General features: G+C 39.8%; 5 protein-coding genes across 5 annotated transcripts; 4 read left to right on the top strand and 1 right to left on the bottom strand.

Moving 5' to 3' along the window:
• Nucleotides 1-586: 586 nt before the first annotated feature.
• On the top strand, nucleotides 587-2,394 carry PKNH_0501900 (zinc finger protein, putative; the record flags this gene model as incomplete). The annotated part of the gene is made up of 2 exons (XM_039113898.1): nucleotides 587-2,137; nucleotides 2,317-2,394. The coding sequence occupies 2 exons, from the start codon at nucleotides 587-589 to the stop codon at nucleotides 2,392-2,394; spliced, it is 1,629 nt and encodes a 542-aa protein (XP_038969509.1).
• Nucleotides 2,395-5,060: 2,666 nt separating this feature from the next.
• On the top strand, nucleotides 5,061-6,725 carry PKNH_0501800 (14-3-3 protein, putative; the record flags this gene model as incomplete). Its single annotated transcript, XM_002258114.1, has 4 exons — nucleotides 5,061-5,145; nucleotides 5,504-5,589; nucleotides 5,987-6,575; nucleotides 6,697-6,725. 4 exons carry the CDS (start codon nucleotides 5,061-5,063, stop codon nucleotides 6,723-6,725), a joined length of 789 nt encoding a protein of 262 aa, XP_002258150.1.
• Nucleotides 6,726-8,825: 2,100 nt separating this feature from the next.
• On the top strand, nucleotides 8,826-11,335 carry PKNH_0501700 (dynactin subunit 6, putative; the record flags this gene model as incomplete). The annotated part of the gene is made up of 4 exons (XM_039113897.1): nucleotides 8,826-9,684; nucleotides 10,044-10,877; nucleotides 11,036-11,172; nucleotides 11,282-11,335. The coding sequence occupies 4 exons, from the start codon at nucleotides 8,826-8,828 to the stop codon at nucleotides 11,333-11,335; spliced, it is 1,884 nt and encodes a 627-aa protein (XP_038969508.1).
• Nucleotides 11,336-14,370: 3,035 nt separating this feature from the next.
• PKNH_0501600 (KIR protein) lies at nucleotides 14,371-17,850 on the top strand (the record flags this gene model as incomplete). Its single annotated transcript, XM_002258112.1, has 5 exons — nucleotides 14,371-15,117; nucleotides 15,417-16,094; nucleotides 16,250-16,961; nucleotides 17,144-17,382; nucleotides 17,614-17,850. The coding sequence occupies 5 exons, from the start codon at nucleotides 14,371-14,373 to the stop codon at nucleotides 17,848-17,850; spliced, it is 2,613 nt and encodes an 870-aa protein (XP_002258148.1).
• Nucleotides 17,851-18,659: 809 nt separating this feature from the next.
• On the bottom strand, nucleotides 18,660-19,351 carry PKNH_0501500 (uncharacterized protein; the record flags this gene model as incomplete). Its single annotated transcript, XM_002258111.1, has 2 exons — nucleotides 18,660-19,238; nucleotides 19,349-19,351. The coding sequence occupies 2 exons, from the start codon at nucleotides 19,349-19,351 to the stop codon at nucleotides 18,660-18,662; spliced, it is 582 nt and encodes a 193-aa protein (XP_002258147.1).
• Between the last annotated feature and the right edge of the window lie 3,981 nt (nucleotides 19,352-23,332).

The following is a 23,332-nucleotide window of genomic DNA, read 5'->3' as shown; positions in this document are numbered from 1 at the left end:
CCAAGGCAAGTCCCATGGCAGGCTTGAGATGAACCCCCCTATGTAACATTCATAAAAAGTGGGATTATCAATTTATCCGTTGCTCTATTCTTTAAAATTGTTTTTTCTTTTTCCTCACTATATGTATTTCACTCGTACACACCATAAGCAGCATAGCGGCATATTTGCTCCCCATTTAGTTGTACTTCATTTAGCGACAATTTTTTTTTTTTTTTTTTTTTTTGTTGCATGCAAGTGAAGCTTAAATGGCTTGATGGTCTACAAGTGATTCTCTCTTAATTTTTTTTTTTTTTTTTTTTTTTTTTTTTTTTTTTTTTTTTTTTTACGGATCTGTTTTTTTTACTTCTTTTTTTTTTTTTACACCCCCGCCATTCCCCTATATTCCTCATTGTGGCATAATTTTTTTTTTCCCATCATCTGAGTGTGTTGCTTTTTTCTGTTTTACCGGCCTTGTATGTAGATTCCCTTCACGGGGAAGTGTATTCACTCGTTGTCCCTACCACGTTCACCACCTGTGGCACTCCCACAACTTGTACCCTCCCTACCACCAGCTCTACCCCCGTGTTCATCACCAGCGTTTCCCCTGATGGCGTGCACCCCCCTGCTGAGCGAAGAGGACCTATACCGTTTCCGCACGAAGCAGTGCCTGCGGCTGGCTAAGGGGGGGTGCGAATTCGGGCTGGACCGATGTCAGTACAGTCATAGCGCAGAGTGGATCAGGAGGTGCCCGTACTACATCTCCTTGCCGTCCTACCTGAGGTATATCCCTGTGGTATGTCCCTTTTTTATGAAAAAGGGAAAACAGACTGACCAGGATGAAGAACACCGAAGCGCCATTTTCAGAAACTCTCTGTTCCTCACAAATAAAGATGGAAGTGTGAATAATAATTTTTACAAATATATTGAGGAGAAGAATCAGAGCAAGTGTCCACTAGGGGTTGAATGTCCACTGGCTCACAGCCAAGAAGAAATCGATTACCACCCTTTGCTATACAAAACGAAAAGGTGTGAAGATTATATGCATGCCAAATGTAAGAGGTACTACTGTCCTAATTTACATGGTCTAGCGGAACAGAGAAAAATAAAGGAGTATTTCATCCCCTTCTGCAGCAAAATAGACATCCCCCCTTACCCTAACGTTACCGTAGTGAGTAAAATACAATATGGTTCTTTTAAGGGACAGAATCAGGGCAGGAGTAATGGCAAGGAGACTACGTCAGAACAGCAAAGGTGTAACTCCACTTCTCCCTCCTTTAACTACCCACATGGGAAAAATAATAATTCTCACATGGGTGGAAACAGAATGACAGCTACCAGGGGAAATAAAAGTGTTGACGTCAAGTATAACTCGATCAAAATTCCCTACCATGAGAATAAATTGCTCTCCTTGCAAAATTTCAACAACCATGATAAAAGACTCAGCACCTACTGCTATGATCACCATTATAATACCTACGAGAATAATACCTTAACAAGGGAAAAGAAAAAAAATTCCATTTTTTCTTACCTTAATAATTATGACTATAAGTACACTTTATATTTAAACATTTTGCAAAAGTTTATGCACCTTTTCAATTTGGACATTTCAGACATGGATTCGGGTCTTCCCATGGGGGGACAATTTCCTAGCCACGTGCAGGACCCCCTATGGGGGTGCGACCCTTCCAACGAGTACCCCGGGAAGAAAAACCCCTCTGGTGTTAGCCTCTCTGAACAGAATGATACACCCATCTGGAGCAGCAATTTAGAGGGCCTTCCTAAAGAGGACACCCATCTGCAGTTGCCAAAGGGTAACATTTTCCTCAACAAAAAATATTCTCACATTCTAGATCATATAATTAATAAAAATTTGGAACTTACGAAAAATAAAATTAGAGAAAGTAACCACTCAGCCAAGAGTACCTACACGGACATAGAAGACAATTTATACAAGACCACCTCCAACGATAATAGCAATGCCTGCGCATCCTTCAATCAACATTTGGACAACCAGATGATGACCCCCGAGGAGAGCGACAACGAAACCTATGAAAGCTTTTTAAATTTGCTCACCCATGTCATGTGTTTGCTTTACTTCACCACCGACTCCAGGGCTCACTCATCCTTCGATCTGTACACACATGAGCTGGCCAAGCGGGTAACCATCCAGACGCGTTGTTCACAATGCGCCTCACGTCTGGGTAACTCTACCTTACCTCTACACTTTCATTCCCAGTCCATTTCCTTCCCTGCCCATTTCCTCCCCTATACATTTCCTTGCCTATTCATTTCCTCCCCTATACATTTCCTTGCCTATTCATTTCCTCCCCTTTGCAGATTCACTGTGAGAGTAAAAAAATGAGGGACATCAGCATGGAAAAGTACCTGCCCAGTACCATAAAGGAGCTCATTTAGCATACCAGCCGGTGGTGCCCAGTGGAAGGATCACCAAAATGGGACACAAAACTACGCGAAAAATGTATGCATATACGTAGGGCAGACCAGATGATGGAAATTTCCCCCATACTCGATCTGCTCCCAGAAAAATATTAACCCAAGGGTGGGGTTCAGAAATTTCTTCTGAATTTTTTCGTGCGTCCATTTGTATGGAAACTTATCTCTGCCCCCCATTGTTGGTGTGTATACGTGTGTTTCCACCGATTGCGTAACTCTTTTAGTAGACCCATTCGGGCTGCTTCTCTAAACCTGCGCTTTACTCGGCATTGAGTGCGCGCAAAAATTTTTAATCTATGCATGTTAATTTTGCCGTTTTTTTTTTTTTTTGTTCATATTTTTTTTTTTTTTTTTTCTTTTTTTTCGCTTATTTGTGCATTTTCACCTGAACCGTTCATACAGTTAAAACGCTTTTTCGTATGAACAAACGGAAAAAAAAAAAAATGGACACCTTGGTTCGGGAAGAAGCAAGAAAAGAAAAAACATCGCAGTGGCAACCCGCTGGGATATTTTTCTTCTACAAATAGAACAACAATAACAGGTATCACGGAGAAAGTGTAACAGCAAAGTATATATAGAGTTGTGCACAAATGTACGTTTCGGCAAGTGACCTTCTTTCCCTGTGTATAGCTAGCCAAACAGTGTAAAGGACGTACTAACGATTTGCAAACGGCTATATGCATCACCCGTTGGGGGTAAAAAGCTTATGCCCAGAGATAGGAGGACGAACATGTATATACAGTTCGGAAAAAGGAGAACGAGCAGCAGCATGTGGAGGCCACCTCTCAACGCATATGCGTGTGCCTGCGCACGCCTGTACACGCGCGGACATTCAGCCAACCTTAAAAATTATACAAAAGGGAAAGAGTCGATGAAATAGGAACGAGTTTGCTTTTTATGGATGAGTTGAAAAGTCAAACATCGGACGAAGTATAGCAGAAATGTAGAGGCAACCTTCTACACGTGTGCGTTTTTCCCGGCCCCGATTTGTTAATTCCTCCTGGGTGACTACGTCGGGTAGCATATGCGTACATAAATACTTCCTCAGCGGAATGCGGCGTATACATGAATGCGCATGTAAAATTAACCCGAGTAAATTGGTGTACCCCTTTTTTTTTTTTTTACGCGACCTCCCACCACATCGCCTGTTCAGTGTCACAAAGAAAACTTGCAGAGAGCCAAAAATGCCCCCTAAAGAGCAGATTGGGGAAAGTAGCACATTTGTGAACTTTAAAAAAAAAAAAAAAAACTTGATGCGTGTTTCATTGTGAAAAGGTGTACAAAAGGGAGGCAATAAAAAAAAGCTGTTAAAAGGCCACAGCGATACGGCGGCATGGCGGTAACGAAAAAAAAAAAAAAAAAAAAAAAAAAAAAAGGCGCTTGCGCTGCAGGTACGAAAGTAAAAGATCATTTCACATGGCTTGGAGGGCAAGTGCCGCCGCTTCACGTATGCGCATATGTACTATTAGTGCGCTTGTGCGAATATTTTTGCGTACACCTTGCTCATTTGGGGATGCCATATTTTGGGTACTTTTTCGCGCACATTTTTGCGCCTACGCGTACCCCAGGCATTTATAATTCACATGCTCCCCTCCCTTTTTTGCGTACACGTTTTTATGCTCACCCTTTGGGGTACATGTCATGCTCCTCCTCTTGCGCCATCCCCATCACCATCGGCATAGTGTTATCACCATTACCGTTTCACCCTCCTTGCCCCACAGGTCGCGTAATAAGCATCGCGTGCACATATGTACATATATGAATATATATATTATGATATATTATATACGTGCCAAATATATATGAAGCACATACATATGGCATATATGTGCATTGGTACTTTTTTCTGTGAAGCCTCCCCCATGTACATACCATCTTTCCATCATTCCACCTTTCCACTTTCCATCCATCCATCGTCCGCACATGCATACTGCAAACACACGGATATACGCGTACTTGTGCTCACTTTTTTATATTTTCGTTAAGCCCCCCTTCCTGTAATGATATATTTATTTTATTATTTTTATTATTATTATTTTTTTTTTCGCCTTCCTTTCCTTCTTTTCAAAAGTGTATACATGTATATATATCCATATATTATATCATCACTCACAATTTTTTTTTTTTTTTTTTTTTTAATTTTTACGCTTTTGTAATAAATTCACATTACGCCCATTTTATGTCATATGTTTTTTTTTTTTTTTTTTTTTTTTTTTCTTTATGCAGACTTGATTGAAAAATAAAATTAAAAACGAAAAGAAAAACTACTTGCTCTGTTTATCTGCAATTTTTCACACTTTGCGAAGGGACTTAAAGAAAAGAAAAAAAACGAACAAACATTTACATGTACAAAGAGGGAAACACCCAAGAGAAGGCATAAATACAAAGCGCAAGCAAACGCTCGCTGTTATATATATGCGCCTTTTCATACGTACATCGACGTGTAACATTCTTTGACGCGCTTTTCACCGCTCTTTACTCATCTGCTTGCTTTGCCTTGTTTTTCCACACTTGGCCAACTTTCATAGTAAGGTGAACACGAGAACGTGTGCACATATTTCACGTAAGCGAACGTAAGCCCTATTCCCTTTGAACAATCCTTCGCGGAACTCTTGTTTGAGGAAACCATGGCAACATCCGAAGATTTAAAGCAGCTAAGGTCCGATTGTACCTACCGATCCAAGTTGGCAGAGCAGGCCGAGAGATATGACGGTAAGTGCGTACAGTAACTGCCGCTTCCATAGGCGTGAAGGCCATAGAGGAAAGTACTTTCCTGCACGTGCCGCGTCACCATGGCGTATAACCCTAAAGGCGCTACTGCATTCGTTCCACCATTCCCCCGCTCCAAGTGTGCATGTCGAAATTTTGTAACTACGCCGTGAGTTTCCTCAGCCGCCCTGTGTAATGTCAATTGTACTAAGCATGCGTGGATTGAGCGAAGGCGCAATGTAGTGCAAGTGGTTTGTGTGTACACGCGGATCTGTTATACAGAAGAGGAATCTGTGTGGTGCAAATTTTATTTCATTCGTCTGTCGACCCATTCGCGCATTCGTACACCTTTCCCCTGCAGAAATGGCCGACGCGATGAGAACCCTAGTGGAGCAGTGCGTGAACAACGACAAGGATGAGTTGACCGTCGAAGAGAGGAACCTCCTGGTATGTCAGAGAGAAGGCATTGTTCGTGGGGCATTTTTTTGGCATATTTTGTTCCCCTAGATTTTCTTTTGTGTGCGCGGTGATACCACCAACATGGGCGCAGTCCTGATGCCCTGTGCAGTTTATATCCAACCTAGTGTGTATCCAACCTAGTGTGTATCCAACCTAGTGTGTATCCAACCTAGTGTGTATCCAACCTAGTGTGTATCCAACCTAGTGTGTATCCAACCTAGTGTGTATCCAACCTAGTGTGTATCCAACCTAGTGTGTATCCAACCTAGTGTGTATCCAACCTAGTGTGTATCCAACCTAGTGTGTATCCAACCTAGTGTGTATCCCGCTTAGTATGTACTTTTTAACGCAGCGCTCATGTGCGACGCCTTCCACACCCCTACAGTCCGTTGCGTACAAAAACGCCGTCGGTGCGAGAAGAGCCTCATGGAGAATAATTTCCAGCGTTGAGCAGAAAGAAATGAGCAAGGCAAACGTGCACAACAAGAACATAGCGGCCACGTACAGGAAGAAAGTGGAAGAAGAGCTAAATAACATATGCCAGGATATCCTAAACTTGCTCACGAAAAAGCTAATACCAAATACGTCTGAAAGTGAGAGCAAAGTGTTCTACTACAAAATGAAGGGAGATTATTACAGATATATTAGCGAATTTTCTTGCGATGAAGGAAAGAAAGAAGCATCTAACTTTGCACAAGAAGCTTACCAGAAGGCAACTGACATTGCAGAAAATGAACTTCCATCGACGCACCCCATACGTTTAGGTCTTGCATTGAATTACTCAGTTTTCTTTTATGAGATTTTAAATCAGCCTCACCAGGCATGTGAAATGGCCAAGCGTGCCTTCGACGATGCCATCACCGAATTCGACAACGTAAGCGAGGACTCGTACAAGGACTCCACGTTGATTATGCAGTTGCTACGGGATAACTTAACCTTGTGGACTTCGGACTTACAGGGAGACCAGACGGAAGGTACGTGCGGAGCATTCACCAATTCGCCACTCGTTTGGATCATTGGGTTAATTTTTCCATTTTTCCATTTTTCCATTTTGTGAATGTTTCTAATGTTGTTATTTTTCCCCCCTCACCGCAGAGAAATCAAAGGATGAAGGTCTCGAGTAAATGGGTAACCATTCCCATTTGAGGAGAGCGTGCGTGTGTGTGTGCTTGTGTGTACATGTAGGAAGTGCGCATGGAAATGCACGAGCCGAAGTGAATGGAAAGGTGAAGGAAAATGTGAAGGTAAAAAAGAATGCAAATGTGAAAGCGCGATATATGCTCATGTACATATGTATATATATATATATATACACGCACCCACGTAAGTACGTGCGCTAGCGTACACGTCCGTGTTCACACGCACGTGCATATATATTTTTTCACCATCCGCGTGAAGAAGCACTTATTTCAAGGACGTAAACCTGCGTGGCAAGATGGTGTAACATATATCATGTGCGCATGTGAGTATGCGTATGGATAAGTGAGCTCGTGTGTATATGCACGTGTACATACACGTGGTCATATGCCCTTGTGCGTTCTTATTTATATGTGTTCGCGCTTGTGCCCTGATCTCCTGTGCCTGTGCGTGTGTTCATGCTTATGCTTATGTTTAAGCACATGTTTAAGTGTATGTTTAAGTGTACGTGGATGTGTCTGTGGGCATGCGCAGGGGCGGCGTAAGGTGGTGCTCATGCGATTGTATATGAAGTTGTATGTACGGAAGTATATGCAGCTGTGTACACAGTTTGTATGTGCAAATCGACGTCTGCCTTCCGCGTACGCAACGTGCATACATATGAGCACACGTGCCAACCGCGCGTGCGCAGTCGTATGTATATATATGCACGCACACGCGCACATTGGTGTGTACATCCCTTACACCCTTGTGCAACACATACCAGAGATAACGAAACCAAGTTAATGAGAAGAGAAATTTTAAACCCCAAAGAAATTTCCATTGCCTTTTTACGCATTCACCCTTTTTCACTTTCAATTATAATATTATTTTACTCACCCACATTTTTTTTTTTTTTTTTTCACCATATTATATCTAGTATATTTTTATATATCCCATTTTACCCATTATATTTTTATTTATTCCACTTTTATTTCTTCCTTTTTTTTACATGCCAAGCACTTAACATATTCATTTAATGAAAAATATGTTTTTCTAAATTTTTTTTTTTTTTCATCCAATGTATACAAATTTATTTTCATTACAAGGACGAATAAATAATTAAAAAGAAAAATTAGGAAAAAAAGAAAATAAGCAGAATAAGGGGAAGGCACAGTATACGTATTTATAACCAATAGAAAATATGGAAAAACGTAAGACGCAATTTTAAGAAGCAAACATGTGTGTGCAGGACGGCTTAAGAACAGTTCTAAAATGTATGACCCGTTCAGGTGAAAATAACGGCACAATTTATTTAAGCAGGAAAAAATAAAATCCGCTAATTGGATGAAACGGGGTTTTCCATTTCCTAACTGTGCAGATGCCCTGAAAATGTGCAGCAAATTCGTACCAAATAGTTTTCAACTCTGGTTGATAAAATTGCCGCCCACATTTTAGCACCTCATATGTACTACATCGGGAAGGCTATATTTTAAGCTGGTGATAGGGCGGGGTAATTTCCCCTTCGAGGGTTCGTTTCACATGCATTAACCGAAGGATCGACCGTTTGGGGAGGGAAAAAAAAAAACAATAAAGGTGCTCCACCTATTATGAAAATGTTCCTACATATACGTGTCAGGAAGAAAAAAAAAAAATATATCCTAGTGGAATTTTTCCCGTGTCTAAGTGTTCACCCACTGCTATGGAATTAATTTTCACTCCTGCCTTCGGCTTAACTTATTTGTACCTTCTGATTGTGCTCATGTGTGTATAACTGCATTTGATCATGTTCATTTTTTTTTTTTCTTTTTTTTTTCGTTTTACCGCCGTGCTCAGTCTATGAACTGTTTATACCCTAGAAAGAACACCTTTAGCTTAACGCCCAAATGGGAATTATCTCATGAGCTTAAAATATTAACCTCCATTTGTTTTATATATATATTTTTTTTTTTAATATTTGGTCAGGTTCTGAAATTAACAGTTCGTATGTCCTACTTTTACCAGTGGAGAAAGTTATTTAGGTTCATTTTGCTACTAATCTACGGAAGGTTCCAACTTCAGGCGTGTTTACCTTTATTTCACCACCCCTCTTTTTACGCATACACACAATGAGCAACGACAAGTTGGTGAAGCTATTTTCCCTAAACCTGGGTACCAAGGGGATGGGGGAAAAAGAAAGGCTTTCACCCATGGGGGGATCAGAACATGCTTCTAACGGATCCCATACGTCAGGCGGGGTGGAAAATCAATCAAACAGTTTCGTGGATTGGGGTTCAGTCAGAGCGTCCACAAACGATTCGTGTACTTCCATAAAGAGTGAACAACTGAATCCATATAAGCGCGTGAACTCACTGAGTGAGTACGTGTACAAATTTAAAAAGTTGGCCCATGAAGGGAGAACAACAGCTGGGGATAGCAACATATTTAGGAAGTTTAACACGAACCGCCGGAAAATAAATTCGTCGGATTCGTGGGACCGTTCCAGTGCCCAATCTGCGCATCCCTCCGCTGCGCATTTCTGCGGTAACAATTTGGCCGCTACATCGCCGATAACGTCGCCGGTAACGTCGTTCAATACACCAGTGGGTATTTCATCGAAGACTTCACGCTCAGACTCAAATTCCCATTTAGAGTTCAAATCGATACCAAGCGGAACGAGTGCCAACGGAGAAACAGAGATTTTGCCTGATCAAGTGGAAGAGTACTTTAGACCTAACAAGGATTTTCCATTTTCTGATGAAGAAGATGCTACCATTTCTTCTCGCCCCCATCTTCTACATAACTGTAGGATGTTCAAATCGCATATGAGCATAGATTCTTCCCCATTGTGTTCTTATTTGAATAGCATTGGTCGGTTAGAAACCAAAGGGAGCAATGCAGGGATAGCTACCCTGAGCAGAGTTAGAGGACCATTCCAGAGCAAGGATCCCCCCTTGGGTAAAACTGGTTCACAGATAACCAACCTTGGTAAGTTGAGAAAACAGACCAAGTGTGTAGAATTTTGCAAAAGAGTTATTTTGCGCAGCGGTAATCCAGGGAAGGGAATTCCCTTTGACGCCTGAGCATCAATACACCTGCTAATGTTACTTCTACTCTGAAGCTGGTGAATTCGAATATATGGTTCACGTGGAAATTTTGTATGAACATATACACGTATGCATTTGGTGGACGTTCCTCCTGAAAGCCGACAAAAAACGATTATATGAGTGTCTCTCCCCTTTTTACGTTTTTTTTTTTTTTTTTTTTTTTTATTCTTTTCCATCCGTTGCACACCGTCATAGATAATTAGCCTATCATATGTCCCACTTCACAATTGAACTGTTTAGAGGAAGACGTTGAGAGGGAGAAATTTGTCCGGGGACCTTTACCAACAGAATGTGGAATGGACGAGAAGGAAGTGAGCAAGTTCTTCAAGATTGCCATTGTGCACAGCAGAGTGATAAGTAGACATAAACAAAATACAAGGAAAAAAGTGAGAAAAATATTTTACAAATATAGGAAAATGTGTATAACTGTCCAAATGAGTAAATATAAATGTGAAAATTTATTGAAAGGGTTAACATATAGTGGAAATAAAACATTGATAAAAAATATAGAACAAAATAAAAATTATATTTATAATAAGAAAATCATGAATTGCCTTTTTAAGTTTTTCCTGGACTATATCTTTTCTTTTTACTTTATGCGGAACACCAACTGGGTCGAAGCAAGAAGGGGGGCCTTCATGCGTTATGTGAATGGGCACATTTTGCAGCTTTTGCGAATTAGCCGTTTTTACAGGGGTCCTTCGAACGGGAAGCCATTTCCCCCATTTAAAAATCAACACGGAAGTGATGCACCAGAGAGTATGAAAGAGGAAAACAACCACAAAAGTAAGATTCAATTAGTAGGGAGAAGCTTAGCCAAACCTTCATACCTCTTAGCCACCCCAGATAGTAACGTAACTGTAGGCAGTGGCAACATTTTATTTCCAGGATGCTATATCAGTTCACCGGTGGGGCACATCTACATCGGCGACAACAATTTATTTGAGGACAACATAACCATTATCAATTATGGAAATATCGATATGTACATTGGCAATTATAATATATTCCGATCCGGGACATGCATAACAAATGCCCCCACCATAGGGGATCATAATTACTTTGACTATAAGTGTAAGTGGGCTTTAGGTCTGTATGGGGCGTCGCTAGGACTACTGATCATGGTTTATGCGTCACTTCACACACATACATTTATGGTCATTTGGGGGGGGCGCATGTTTACGCGTATGAGCAGGGCTTCATGTTGACGCAAATTTTTCCCCTTCCCACAGGTTCCATATCCAATAGCAGCGTTGGCTCTCGTTCATATATTCGGGCTAACTTGTTTGAGGAGAAAAAGAGGGATGCGGACATGCACCCTTTCAGGTATTGCAACACTGTAACCGATATGTCTCCTGGATTCGTCGACGTAAGGGAGAGCGTTGATAAATGAAGGCAACGAATCTGAGAAGATAAAAATATACGCCAAATTTCTTAACTATAAAAGAAGGAACGAATTTTTTTTTTTTTTTTCTCAGGAAAACATGAACGAAATAAAATTCAGATATGACCACATAAGTAGCTCCACATAAACATTCTGCAGGCTGTTTAAAACAATATTTAGCGGCGACGATACGGAGGGTCGGAAGGTTGTTCGATTCATTCAGCTTCACCCGCATAATACTAGAAGGAGTGCACCCTACGAATCGCATACAGCATATGGGGCTTTTTATTTCTTTCATATGGTTCGTAAGTCCGTGTATACAGTTGTGCCAATTGGTGACCTGGACATTAAACAGCTATTAGTAATTTTTTTCGTCCATTTCTTCTCCTTTTTTTCTTTTTATTTCTTTTTTTCCTTTTTCTTTGCAAAAAAAAAGAGAAAACATTAACCTTCCCCTGAATCATTTAAAAAGCAGGTCATAATTGTTGTTCTTATAACCTTAAACCCTAAACCCTAAACCCTGGAACCCATGAACCCTAAACCTTGAACCCTAAACCCTGAACCCATAAACCCTGAACCCTAAACCCTGAACTCTAAACCCAGAACCCTAAAGCCTGAACCCTGAAACCCTAAACCCTGAAACTTAATCCCTGAACCCTAAACCCTGAAAACCTAAACCATGAAAACCCTAAACTATGAAAACCAAAAACCATGAAAACCCTAAACCATGAAAAATCTAATCCAAGGAAACCTAAAACCTGAACCCTAAACCCTAAGCCCTGAAACCTAAACCCTAAACCCTAAACCCTAAACCCTGAACCCTAAACCTTGAACCCTAAACCCTGAACTCTAAACCCTGAACCCTAAAACCCTGCAACCCGAAACCCTAAACCCTGAACCCTAAAACCCTGCAACCCGAAACCCTAAACCCTGAACCCTAAAGCCTAAACCCTGAAACCCTAAACCCTGAAACTTAATCCCTGAACCCTAGACCCTGAACCCAAAACCTGAACCCTGAACCCTGAACCCTGAACCCTAAACCCTGAACCCTAAACCCTGAACCCTAAACCCTAAACCCTGAACCCTAAACCCTGAACCCTAAACCCTGAACTCTAAACCCTAATCCCTAAAACCTGAACCCTAAACCCGGAACCCGGAATCCTGAACCCATAAACCCTGAACCCTAAAGCCTGAACCCTAAAGCCTAAACCCTGAAACCCTAAACCCTGAAACTTAATCCCTGAACCCTAGACCCTGAACCCAAAACCTGAACCCTGAACCCTGAACCCTAAACCCTGAACCCTAAACCCTGAACCCTAAACCCTAAACCCTGAACCCTAAACCCTGAACTCTAAACCCTGAACCCTAAAGCCTGAACCCTAAAGCCTGAACCCTGAAACCCTAAACCCTGATACATAATCCCTGAACCCTGAACCCTAAACCCTGAAAACCTAAACCATGAAAACCCTAAACCATGAAAAACCTAATCCAAGGAAACCCAAAACCTCAACCCTAAACCCTGAACCCTAAACCTTGAACCCTAAACCTAGAACCCTGAAACCTGAATTCTGAACCCCGAACCCTAAAATCTGAAAACCTCATCCCTAACCCCTAAAACCTGAAAACCTCAACCCTAATCCCTAAAACCTGAACCCTGAACCCTAAACCCTAAACCCTAAACCCTAAACTCTGAACCCTAAAGCCTGAACCCTGAAACCCTAAACCCTGAAAATTAATCACTTAACCCTAAACTGTAAACCCTAAACCCTAAACCCTAAACCCTGAACCCTAAACCCTGAACCCTGAACCCTGAAACCTAAACCCTGAACCCTAAACCCTGAACTCTAAACCCAGAACCCTAAAGCCTGAACCCTGAAACCCTAAACCCTGAAAACCTAAACCATGAAAACCCTAAACTATGAAAACCAAAAACCATGAAAACCCTAAACTATGAAAACCAAAAACCATGAAAACCCTAAACCATGAAAAATCTAATCCAAGGAAACCCAAAACCTGAACCCTAAACCCTGAACCCTGAACCCTAAGCCCTGAACCCATGAACCCTGTACCTGAGGTGCATTAATATATATAAAGATGTAATAGGGAATTAGGATGATAAAATTTCGTGCATAATAGGGAATGACACTTATATATATGTCATTTATTTTTGACAGTGTAAATAAGAAAATGATAATAATGGGAGGGGGAAAGATATTTATTTTAGAATGTAGGAAGGTATATATAAAAGGATTATTTGAAATTATGAAGAAAATGTATAGATGGAAAGGAAAAGAGGGAGAATAATATTAGGTGGTAAAAAATGTTAAAATAGAAAAAGGAAAAAAGAATTAATAAGGAGAAGATTAGAGGAGGAAAAAAAGTAAGAGGAATGTTTAATGATAGGAAAAAATAAATGAGGGTTTAAGGAAAAGAAGAAAGAAGGTATAAAGGGGCATGAATATGCTTCAAGGAAGAAGAGAAAAAGAAGGAAGGTTTCTTAAGGGGAAAAAGAAGGAATATTTTTCAGGTTTAAAGGTGGAAGAAAAAGGAAGATTGAATGAGAAGAAAAGAAGTTTTTAAGGGAGGAATGAACGAATGTTTTAGAGGGGAAAGGGAAGAAAAAGGAAAGAAGTTTTTTTAAGCGGAAAAAGAAAAGGAATCTTTTTAGGGGGGTAATAATAAAGTAAAATAATATATTGTGAATGAAAAAAGAAGGGGATAAAATGTACATATAATAGGAGGGCAGGAGTTCTTTTTTTTTGTTCTGTGTTTATTTTCCCTTTCTCCTTTCTCCTTCTATTTTTTTTTCTTTGCTATTAGATAGCACAGTCGTTCTTATTTTGTTTCTTTCTTCTTTTTTTTTTTTTTTCGTTTTTTCACATGAATTACCTATATATGATGATGATATAATACATGTATTAACGCAGATGAGGTTTTTTTTTTGTGGTTGGGGGGGAAGGATTTGAACAGGGTACATATTTGTGGAGTGTGAAAGAAGTCGAATATTTTAGGTGCATACAACATAATCATTGTTAAAAAGGTGGGGAAGGGGAAAAAAAAAGCAACAAGGAAACCTTGCTTGACGCAAAAGGGGGGGAACTAGGAACAAATATTTCTATTCATGTAATGAATAAATATTCTTATTATGAACATTTTATTTAATAAAAAGAGCCCTATTATAAAATGGCGGACTCAGATCAGCTACCCTCTGATTTAAGGTACGATGTGTTCAAGAGTAGGAGGAATGAAACCTGCACTCAGAGGAATAGTACTCCGGAGTGTGATGAACAATTAATAGGGAGAGTGTGGAAGGCTTTAAGGAAGTTCCAAATTAATGACAATGATAAGAAGTTGGCCAAGGATATAGTGAGCAACGGCTATTATGCATGTAGCACGCCAAAAGGAGGAGGCATCCCTGAATATTCTGACCTTTGTCATTGGTTTTATTATTGGTTAGGTGACCAAATGAAGGTGAAGCTAAGTGGGAATACTTTAAGTTACACACCTAACGTAGTCATGCGGGACATTTATCAGGAACTGGGGGGTGTATCATGTAGTGAGGCATGCACCAATTTGTATGATGATATTAGTAGCTGGGATACTGTAGAATGGGCTAAAGATTTGTTCGACTATGTCTATGACATCAATTTCTGGAGTGGGGATCAGAGCTGTAGAAATATTCTCTCTAGTGGGAAATATGCGATACAGTTCAGTGGAGCTAAAACAGCATATGACTTACTGTGTGAAATTTGTGTGGAGGATGATAGTAAGAATGATAAGTATTGTAAAAAATTTAAAAGTAAATACTGGGATAGTAGTATTAAGAAGTTTAAGACGTGGCCACCAGATAATCTTCCAAAATTAACATGCACCGAAGGTGCTTCCCTGAATCCAGGGACCCTAGAGCGGGGTCATCTGGCAATATTACCGGTATGCTTCCCTCATTCAATGGATGCATAATTGCATACTGAACAATGCAATAAATGAATAATTCAATAAATGTATTATCCAGTAAATGGAAAATTATATAACATATATATGTAGAGAAGTATACATGTACACTTGTTCATATACGTGTACATATATATATGTACTAGTACACATGTGTGTGTCTGTGTATCCCACTTCTGCCCATTATATAATGTAGAATAAACTAATTGGGAGGAGGAACACATGGGGGCGTCCATTTATATTGTGCACCATTACTTAATAATTTTATTTACTTTCAGGGAATGGGAAAGGGAGATTCACTTCCACTACCCTCCGAATTAGTATACACTGTGTTTGATGCAGATGGGGATTGTCCACTGAAGGCTAGTAATCCAAGGTGTGATGCAGCACTAATAGGGAATATAGGGAGAAAATTAGGAACGTTAGGAATTGAGCCTAAGGGAAACCTTGCCACGGTAATTGTGAGGAACCACTATCATGCATGCACGCAAGCGAAGACCGTCACAGCAGATTACTATAACTATTGTCACTTCCTTTATTACTGGCTTGGGGATAAAATAAAGAACAATTTTAATGGCCGCGGACTCCATGAAGCCATGCAAACAGTTTATGGTAATCTGGCGAGCGCAGGTAAATGCAATAATAATTGCACCAATTTATATCCTGATATGAGTAAGAGCAATTTCGACGAACGGAAAACAATATTCGATTATGCTTATAATTATACTACTTCACGAAAGGACGGAGAGGGTAAGAAATATACATGTAGTTTAGACTGTGACCAGTATTTGCAGGAAGTTAAGGAGGCATATTTGAAGGTAAAGGATAGTTGTAATGGACATAATACTAGTAATGGAAGGTGGTGTAAAGAATTTACGCAGGAATATAGGAATTACTTCGATGGGGATCAACCGATATTGACTTGCAAGACGGAGTGCGAACCGGAACCACCAACGGTGAGTTCCTCCCGCGTGACATTATTTCTACCTTTAAATGATATATAGCACACAGAATCATATGTATGAAGCACTGTATGCGTAATGTAATTTGCTTAAATGTAGGAGTACACGGAAACACATATATATGTACTTTTCATTAATTATATCTGTAGATGAAGGATTTGGGAATATTACTTTCAGGTGGTGCGTATGATGAGTTCAATGATAATTGGAGAACATACAACGGCGTAGGGTCTACGGCTGCATTGAAGAGCAGTTTGCGCAATTTATTGGGGAGATATTTGGAGACTTCTGATTGCACAGATAAGGTTGCAAGTGCGTGGTATTATATGACAGATGTAATGGATAAAACGCATAACCGGTACTATAAAGATCGTTGTGAATATTTTTATTACTGGTTAGGGGATCTTGTATCATCGAAATTAAAAATAAACGGGGGAACCACTTCCTTCTCGAAGGCGATGAATGAACTTTACGCAGCTTTGCAGAAGTTACCCGGTAGTAAGGGTGCGTGCCCCGCTATTAACACTAGCGATAATGTCGACAGTGCCCTCTTCAATAGTAGAAAAAAAATATTCGACTTCCACCGTCACTATGAAAATATTAAGGAAATGCTAGGCAGAAGTGGAAATCAGTGTAATAATACATTTGGCACTTACGTGGATCACACGAAATCAGCATATACAGCTGTAGAGGGGGACAGCGGAGGGAGCTCTAATGAATACTGGAACGAATTCTGGAAAAGGCATAAGGGAGATATTATTGGGGAAATAACCAATTTAACGTGCCAACCTGCCTCTCCCAAGAAACCTTCTGCTGGAGACGACTTTGATCTTGGCGATGCCGTCGTCGATGGGGGTAATGGTATGTGATTATAATACTATACACAAAAAATATACCATGTGTGTTGTTGTTGTACATATACCAATGTGTTGTTGTACTACTATACACAAAAAATATACCATGTGTTCATACTGCACAGCACTCTATACACATTTTACACTTATTTTTTTGTGCATTATTCCTTTTTTTATATACTGACGTAGTTGAATTGCCTAAGGCGGATATAGACGTATCAGGTCCGAAGGTCGATATAGACGTTCCTGATGTTAATATAGAAGGTCCGGAAGGTAAATTAAAAGGTCCAAAGGTGAAAGGGGACGTGGATGTATCATTACCTAAAGTGGAAGAAGCTGCTGACGGAAACAGTGGTAGTATTGTTGGTTCTGTGTCTGGTGGATTAGCAACAGTTGGATTACCAGCAGTTGGTTTCTTTTTATACAAAGTAAGTACTTTATACATATATATGTATACATATAAGTATATACATGCGTATATACATATGTATATAAGTATATATATGTATATGTATATGTATATGTATATGTATATATATATGTATATGTATATGTATATATATATGTATATGTATATGTATATGTATATGTATATACATACATATATGTGTATATATATGTCCTTCCCTTTTTTTTTTTTTTTTTTTTTTTTTTTTCAGTATACTGATGTATTTGATGGAATAAAAAAATTCCTCTTTGGTGGACTCAGTAATAATACAGGAGGAAGGAATAGGGGAAGAGGAAGAAGATCTACCCTTCGAAGTGATTTAAACACAACATACTCAGACCACGACTACGATGGCATTTCTACCATCGGTGGATCAGATTCCATGTCAGAATCCATAACGGATACATCGAACTATTCTCTTCCATATACCACTTCTTCTTATAGATGAACATCATCATTCTCCTCCTCTTTTATAGATAAATATCATCTTCCTCTTTTATAGATGAAGGAAAGGTGCTTCTTCAATGAGGAGGGGAAGCAAGGGGGGAAAATATAAATAATCATATGGTTTGATAAAGAGTGGAAAGAGCAGAAGTTACACTTCTTTTCGCTCCTCATTCTTTTTTTTTTTCCTTAGAGGTTATGTGTGCTCATCCCCATTCTTTTTTTTTCCTTAATTTTATAGAGGGGTAGGCGGATATTTTATTTTATTTTTTCCAAAACCAATTTTATTGATGGTTGCTTTTTTTCATTTTTCCTAATCCTTCCTTCTTTTTTTCTTTTTCCCTCTTCAATAGTACATACTATAATCCGAAATGTACACAAAAAAAAAAAAAAAGAATTATAAAAAAAAACTCGGTGTAATTGCATCACCCACCAAGTGCGCTTCCCTCAAAGGGTGAAATACATTTTCCATAGAATGACTTCGTCCCAATGTTGCTACATGAAGCCCAGATGGTAACTTCAAAAGATTTGATTGTTTATGATGCAAATTGGATTGCTTACGTAAAAAAAGGGTGGAGTTAACACGCAAGGGTTTAAACAAATATTAAAAAATGTTTATGTGAACGAAAAAAGTGTGGCTGCTATATGAAGGCATGTATTCTACCCATCAATTCGTGCGTCCTACACACACCTCAGTGTGAAATGCCTGAGGACATCGCCACGCACAGGGTTAATATGAACATGGGAAAAGGGGGGGAAACGACCGCTTCTTAATGGTAGTGGAAAAAAGTTCCCAGGTTAGGTAACCCCCCGTCATATCATAATGTTATCTGGTAGTCTCTCAATTCTGTACTTAAAATTTTTGGCATATAAAATGGGAACGCCAGGAATTTTCCTCAACCTGATTTTCAAATCTCTATCGTTGGTTGCAACAATATAACAGCGACTTTCAGTAACCCGGTTGACAATGCAGTCATCTGCATAAGTCCCTTTATGGGTGCAGGTGAGTCTAATATATCTTGGATCCTTTAATATTTTTAGGGCTAAGGAAAAACGCTGGCCCAGTTTTTCCATTTCCGCCACAACGCAATCTGTGACGTAAATGTTGCATTTGGCTAGCAGTAATTCTGAGCAACCTTTTATTATGTCCAACTTATATTGTATGCTGGAGTTTATAAAGTTCGTATCAAGGATTATATTATATGGTGGACATAGATTTTCATTGTAATTAAAAAATAAGTTACTATCTATTTGGGTTACTTGTTTTATTTTGTCGTCATTTTTGCGAATATTTTTTTTTACTTCCTTCTGGCCATTCTGTTGAAGTCTGCTGTCATTTGGGTTGATGATCCTCTTCAGTTTCAGTACCTTCTGCGTTTTCTTGAACTTCCCCTGTAAAAAAAAAGAGGTGCGAATTGGTTGGAAATGAGGGTGGGGTGACTGCTCAACAAACGGGTAACGCGTAAAAGGAGTTCCACCCCTGACGGATCAGCCGCGCTTACCATTTGTCCCTGCCGTTTTTCGTCCTTGGTTGCAATGCAGTTAGCAACAAATCTTTACTGTCATCCGGTTGCAAGGGCGCTCCTAATCGGTCTGTAGAGCAGGCAAAAGATACTATCTGCCTCACGGTATAATAACAGAAAAGGACGGCAAGAGTTGCGTAGCCAATTTGGTGAACCAGCGAACAAATCAGTGAAGAAGTACAACGTGGGGAAAAAAAACAGGATAGGTGGAATCCCCACTATACATAATTCGAAGCTATCCTTTGGATAAATAGATGAACAAATTTTTGGTGTTGTGAAAAATTTACATTATTGCGTAAAAAAAAAAAAAAAAAAAAAAAAAAAAAAAAAAATACAGGAGATACGGGGCAATTCGAGTTCCCCCCTTTAACATCATTTTTTTTTTTTCTTTTTTTTTTTTTTTTTACGCAATAATGTAAATTATGCAGGAGCACCAAAATGGGTCAAACCACGTTGGGGCAGCTACGCTTCTGCATTTTGCACTATTCGCTTCCATTGCGTCACCCCATATTGTGGTCCCTATTCTTACCTCCGCTAAGGAACGCTGGGGACCTCTTTCAACGGTGGAGTTTTTCTTTTTTACAGTATAGGAGACGATCTTTCCCGCATTTAGTCAAGTTTCCTTTGGCTTCAGAAACGCAAACAATAAAGCAGGTCGCAGAATGGACCAATTTTGAATACAAACACGTTTGGGGGAAATAAATCTCCCCGCATAAATATTTTTATGCTCTTATGCTCATTACGGTTGACATGAAAACAGAATAGGACGAAGTCCAAAAAAAAAAAAAAAAAAAAAAAAAAAAAAAAAAATCGAGGACTTCCCCCTCATTGGACGATAAGGAACAGTCACCCTTTCTCCCATTATGTAGGGGTACTCACTTATTGTTTATAATCGCTCACTTCCTTTAGTTCCACCCCCCCGCGCACAAGGGGTATTTTATTTCCCAACCTATGTGGAATATTATACAAGAGCTGCTTTCCGTCTCCACATAGAACTCCCAAGTGTGATTATTCGGGGGCTCCTCTTTATATAAAGACTTCCCCCCCCTGGCCAAATCATTTACAGCTTTAGAGAATTGAGGGGATCTTGCAAATGGCGTCAATGCGGGCAAAAGGGGGGGGAGACATTAACCATTTGTGAAAATGAGAAAATGGGGAAGCTACAAGGAAGAACCCCGAACGGTCATGGACACATATTTATGCATAAGTGAAATACGCAAAAGGAGGGAGAGACCTCTACCTATATCAGCTCGTTCATTTTACTTTTTTCTTTTTTTTTTTGAACTAGTGTACCTATCATCAAGGAGGAAGAGAATGAACAGGATTTATAACCTTATCTGCATTACTTTCATTTTAATGGAACTTCTGTCCATGGGGGAAGTTACTCCAGTGTATGTATATGTCCCCTCACACGAGCGCCATTTGCCCTGTAAAAGCTAAACTCCGAAAATGGGCATTCGCCCAAACTACGTATTGGTGTGCAAGTCGCCTGAACGGTTCATACGGTAAAAGCCGTCAAAAGGGAACACTACAATTTCCTTTTTCTCTTTTCTTCTTTTTCCCTCTGTGTACTCGTTAGCTAAAAGTAACACGATAAGACGTGATTACACTAGCCTACTGCATTGACGCTTCGTTGGAGAAAATCCGATGCCCAATATGCAAAGTGCTCCTCCCCACCGTCCGTATGCCCCCCTTTTCCCCTGCGGTTGATGACAGTTTAGGGACCCCCTTTAAAGGGATAGACAAATGGATTTGTACACAGGTACACGTAAGCGTAGGCCAATTGCACATCTCCATTGAACCTTTATCAATTTCGCCTGTGGCTAGGTACTTTATTCGATGGAGGAAACACATGGGCAAGGGGTAACAGAGAGGTCAGGGAATAGCTCCCATACACACACTTAGGGATGATAAAACTGAACAGGGTTCCCCAGAAAATATGCTACTGACCTGTACATATAAAATATTTCCTCACACTAAAGGTGTAGCAATTTGTGTGGATAGCAAAGAAAAAAAAAAAAATACAACTTAGCATTGGTTCAGATATGTTCGTTTTTCCTCATCCCTCCATCCTCGCGTGTGAATTTTTAACATATGGATGTTATTATGCACGATGTGAGTAATTCATGGGGAGACGGAAATTCACAAAGGGGCCTGATTTGCTATTATGGTATACAGCGACTGGGGGCATATATCAGTTCACCCATTTAATATCCTGTATCCCTGGCGTATGAGCAGCGTTATACGGACGACACGCGCTTAGTTTTTCCACCCCCCTTTTCGCTCGCCCCACTTCAACATATTAACGGTAAGTATATGTATAAAACGGGAGGAGTTTCTAATTCTCCTTAGTAGGCGGTACGGAGTAGAATCAAAAAAGGTAACTGTCCAGATCTAAGGGTTATATGAATGTGATAGGGACAGCGAAAAACCCTTCGACACACAAGGGTTGATAACCTGTTCCTCAGAAGACAGCACTCTCGTGTTGTACTTTTCCGATGAGCGAGCGGGATATTTTATAAAATATGTTTGCCCACTTTTGTTGTTCAGTTCATTTTTCTCACAATTTCCGTGGGGAGACAGGGAAGTATAATCCAATACCACTTAAAACGCTTTGCATAACGGCCAATGCTTATTTGGCCGGAGAACTACGCGAAAGGTATATTCGATGCGGGTACGCTCACGTAATAATCATGTGAACATAATAGCTCATGAAAGAGACAACACGACCGAAATGGTTTTTCCAAAATTGCAAGTGCATCGGGTGAACAAGGAGAAACAAGGAAGAAAAAAAAAAAAAAAAAAAAGAAGGGAAAACTGGAGTGAAGGTGGCTGATAGAATATGAAAGTACAGTAGCCGCAGTACATGGTTTTCCTTGCGATCAAAGCAAATGCAATAATTCGGTTTAGCAAAAGTAGTTGTGCGCACAAAGCTAATATGTACATGTAAGAGGGTTATATATATGTACTACTTCCCATGCATCTCGTTCTAACAAATGACCAACCGCTTTCGTATATGTAACTCTGTAACCATGTTACCCTTCCTGTTGCAAATAAAAAGGGAAAATAACTCGGGGTACTTTTATTTTTCCTTTCCCCCAAGAACGAACATGCGCCAAAGTGAACTCCTCGCGATGGATGTAACAAATTGTAATAAGCGAGAGCAGGTAAACACTGAAAAGGGTTGCGACGCCCCATCGTAACAGACATATATACGTACGCACATGTACGTGTACATATATATGATGTAAGCAAATACATAAATGTACGAGTTTACAAATGTATAAGGCCGCGCAAAACAGTATATGAAGTTTTTAACATGTAAGGTAAACAACGAAGTAAACAATACACGGTTTCGTTTGCTCGTGCCCACCGGAACAACCAAAATTAAAAAAAAAAAAAAAAAAAAAAAAAAAAAAAGAACAAAAGGAACAAAAAAATAAACACAAATTGAAGGAAAAAAAAAAAAAAAGAAAAAAGAAAAAAAGGCGCCAAGTTGTACAAACTTTTCAACACAAACTAAGATTTGCCTGCCATCCCATTGACATTGCAAACTTGCGCACGAGTATGTACCAATGTATATATAATATTATATACATTATGTAATAAAGGTCCTCTCTCCCCCCATCTGTATATATAAACGCATGAACTCGATAACTTACATATTTATTGATTATATATACGTCCTTTAATATTCGTATAAATAAAATACTACATGTACTTGTACGTACGTTTACAAGTACAAATAAATGCCCGCTAGCGCGGCGAAGCAGCCATGTACTTGCATTGTACGTACACCATCCGCGCGTGTACATAAAAACGTGTATATCCGTGCGAATGCCCACTTGCCTGCTCGCACTTAACGCTGACCCATGCGCACGTATATCGCTTTTTCGTACCACGCGCGCACGTACGTGTACCTTTTATGCATGTGTACGTTCTTCATGTGCATGTGTTCATGGC

The sequence above is a fragment of the Plasmodium knowlesi genome (assembly GCF_000006355.2).
Source record: "Plasmodium knowlesi strain H genome assembly, chromosome: 5".
Classification (NCBI taxonomy): domain Eukaryota; phylum Apicomplexa; class Aconoidasida; order Haemosporida; family Plasmodiidae; genus Plasmodium; species Plasmodium knowlesi.
This window is presented reverse-complemented; position numbering and strand designations above follow the sequence as displayed.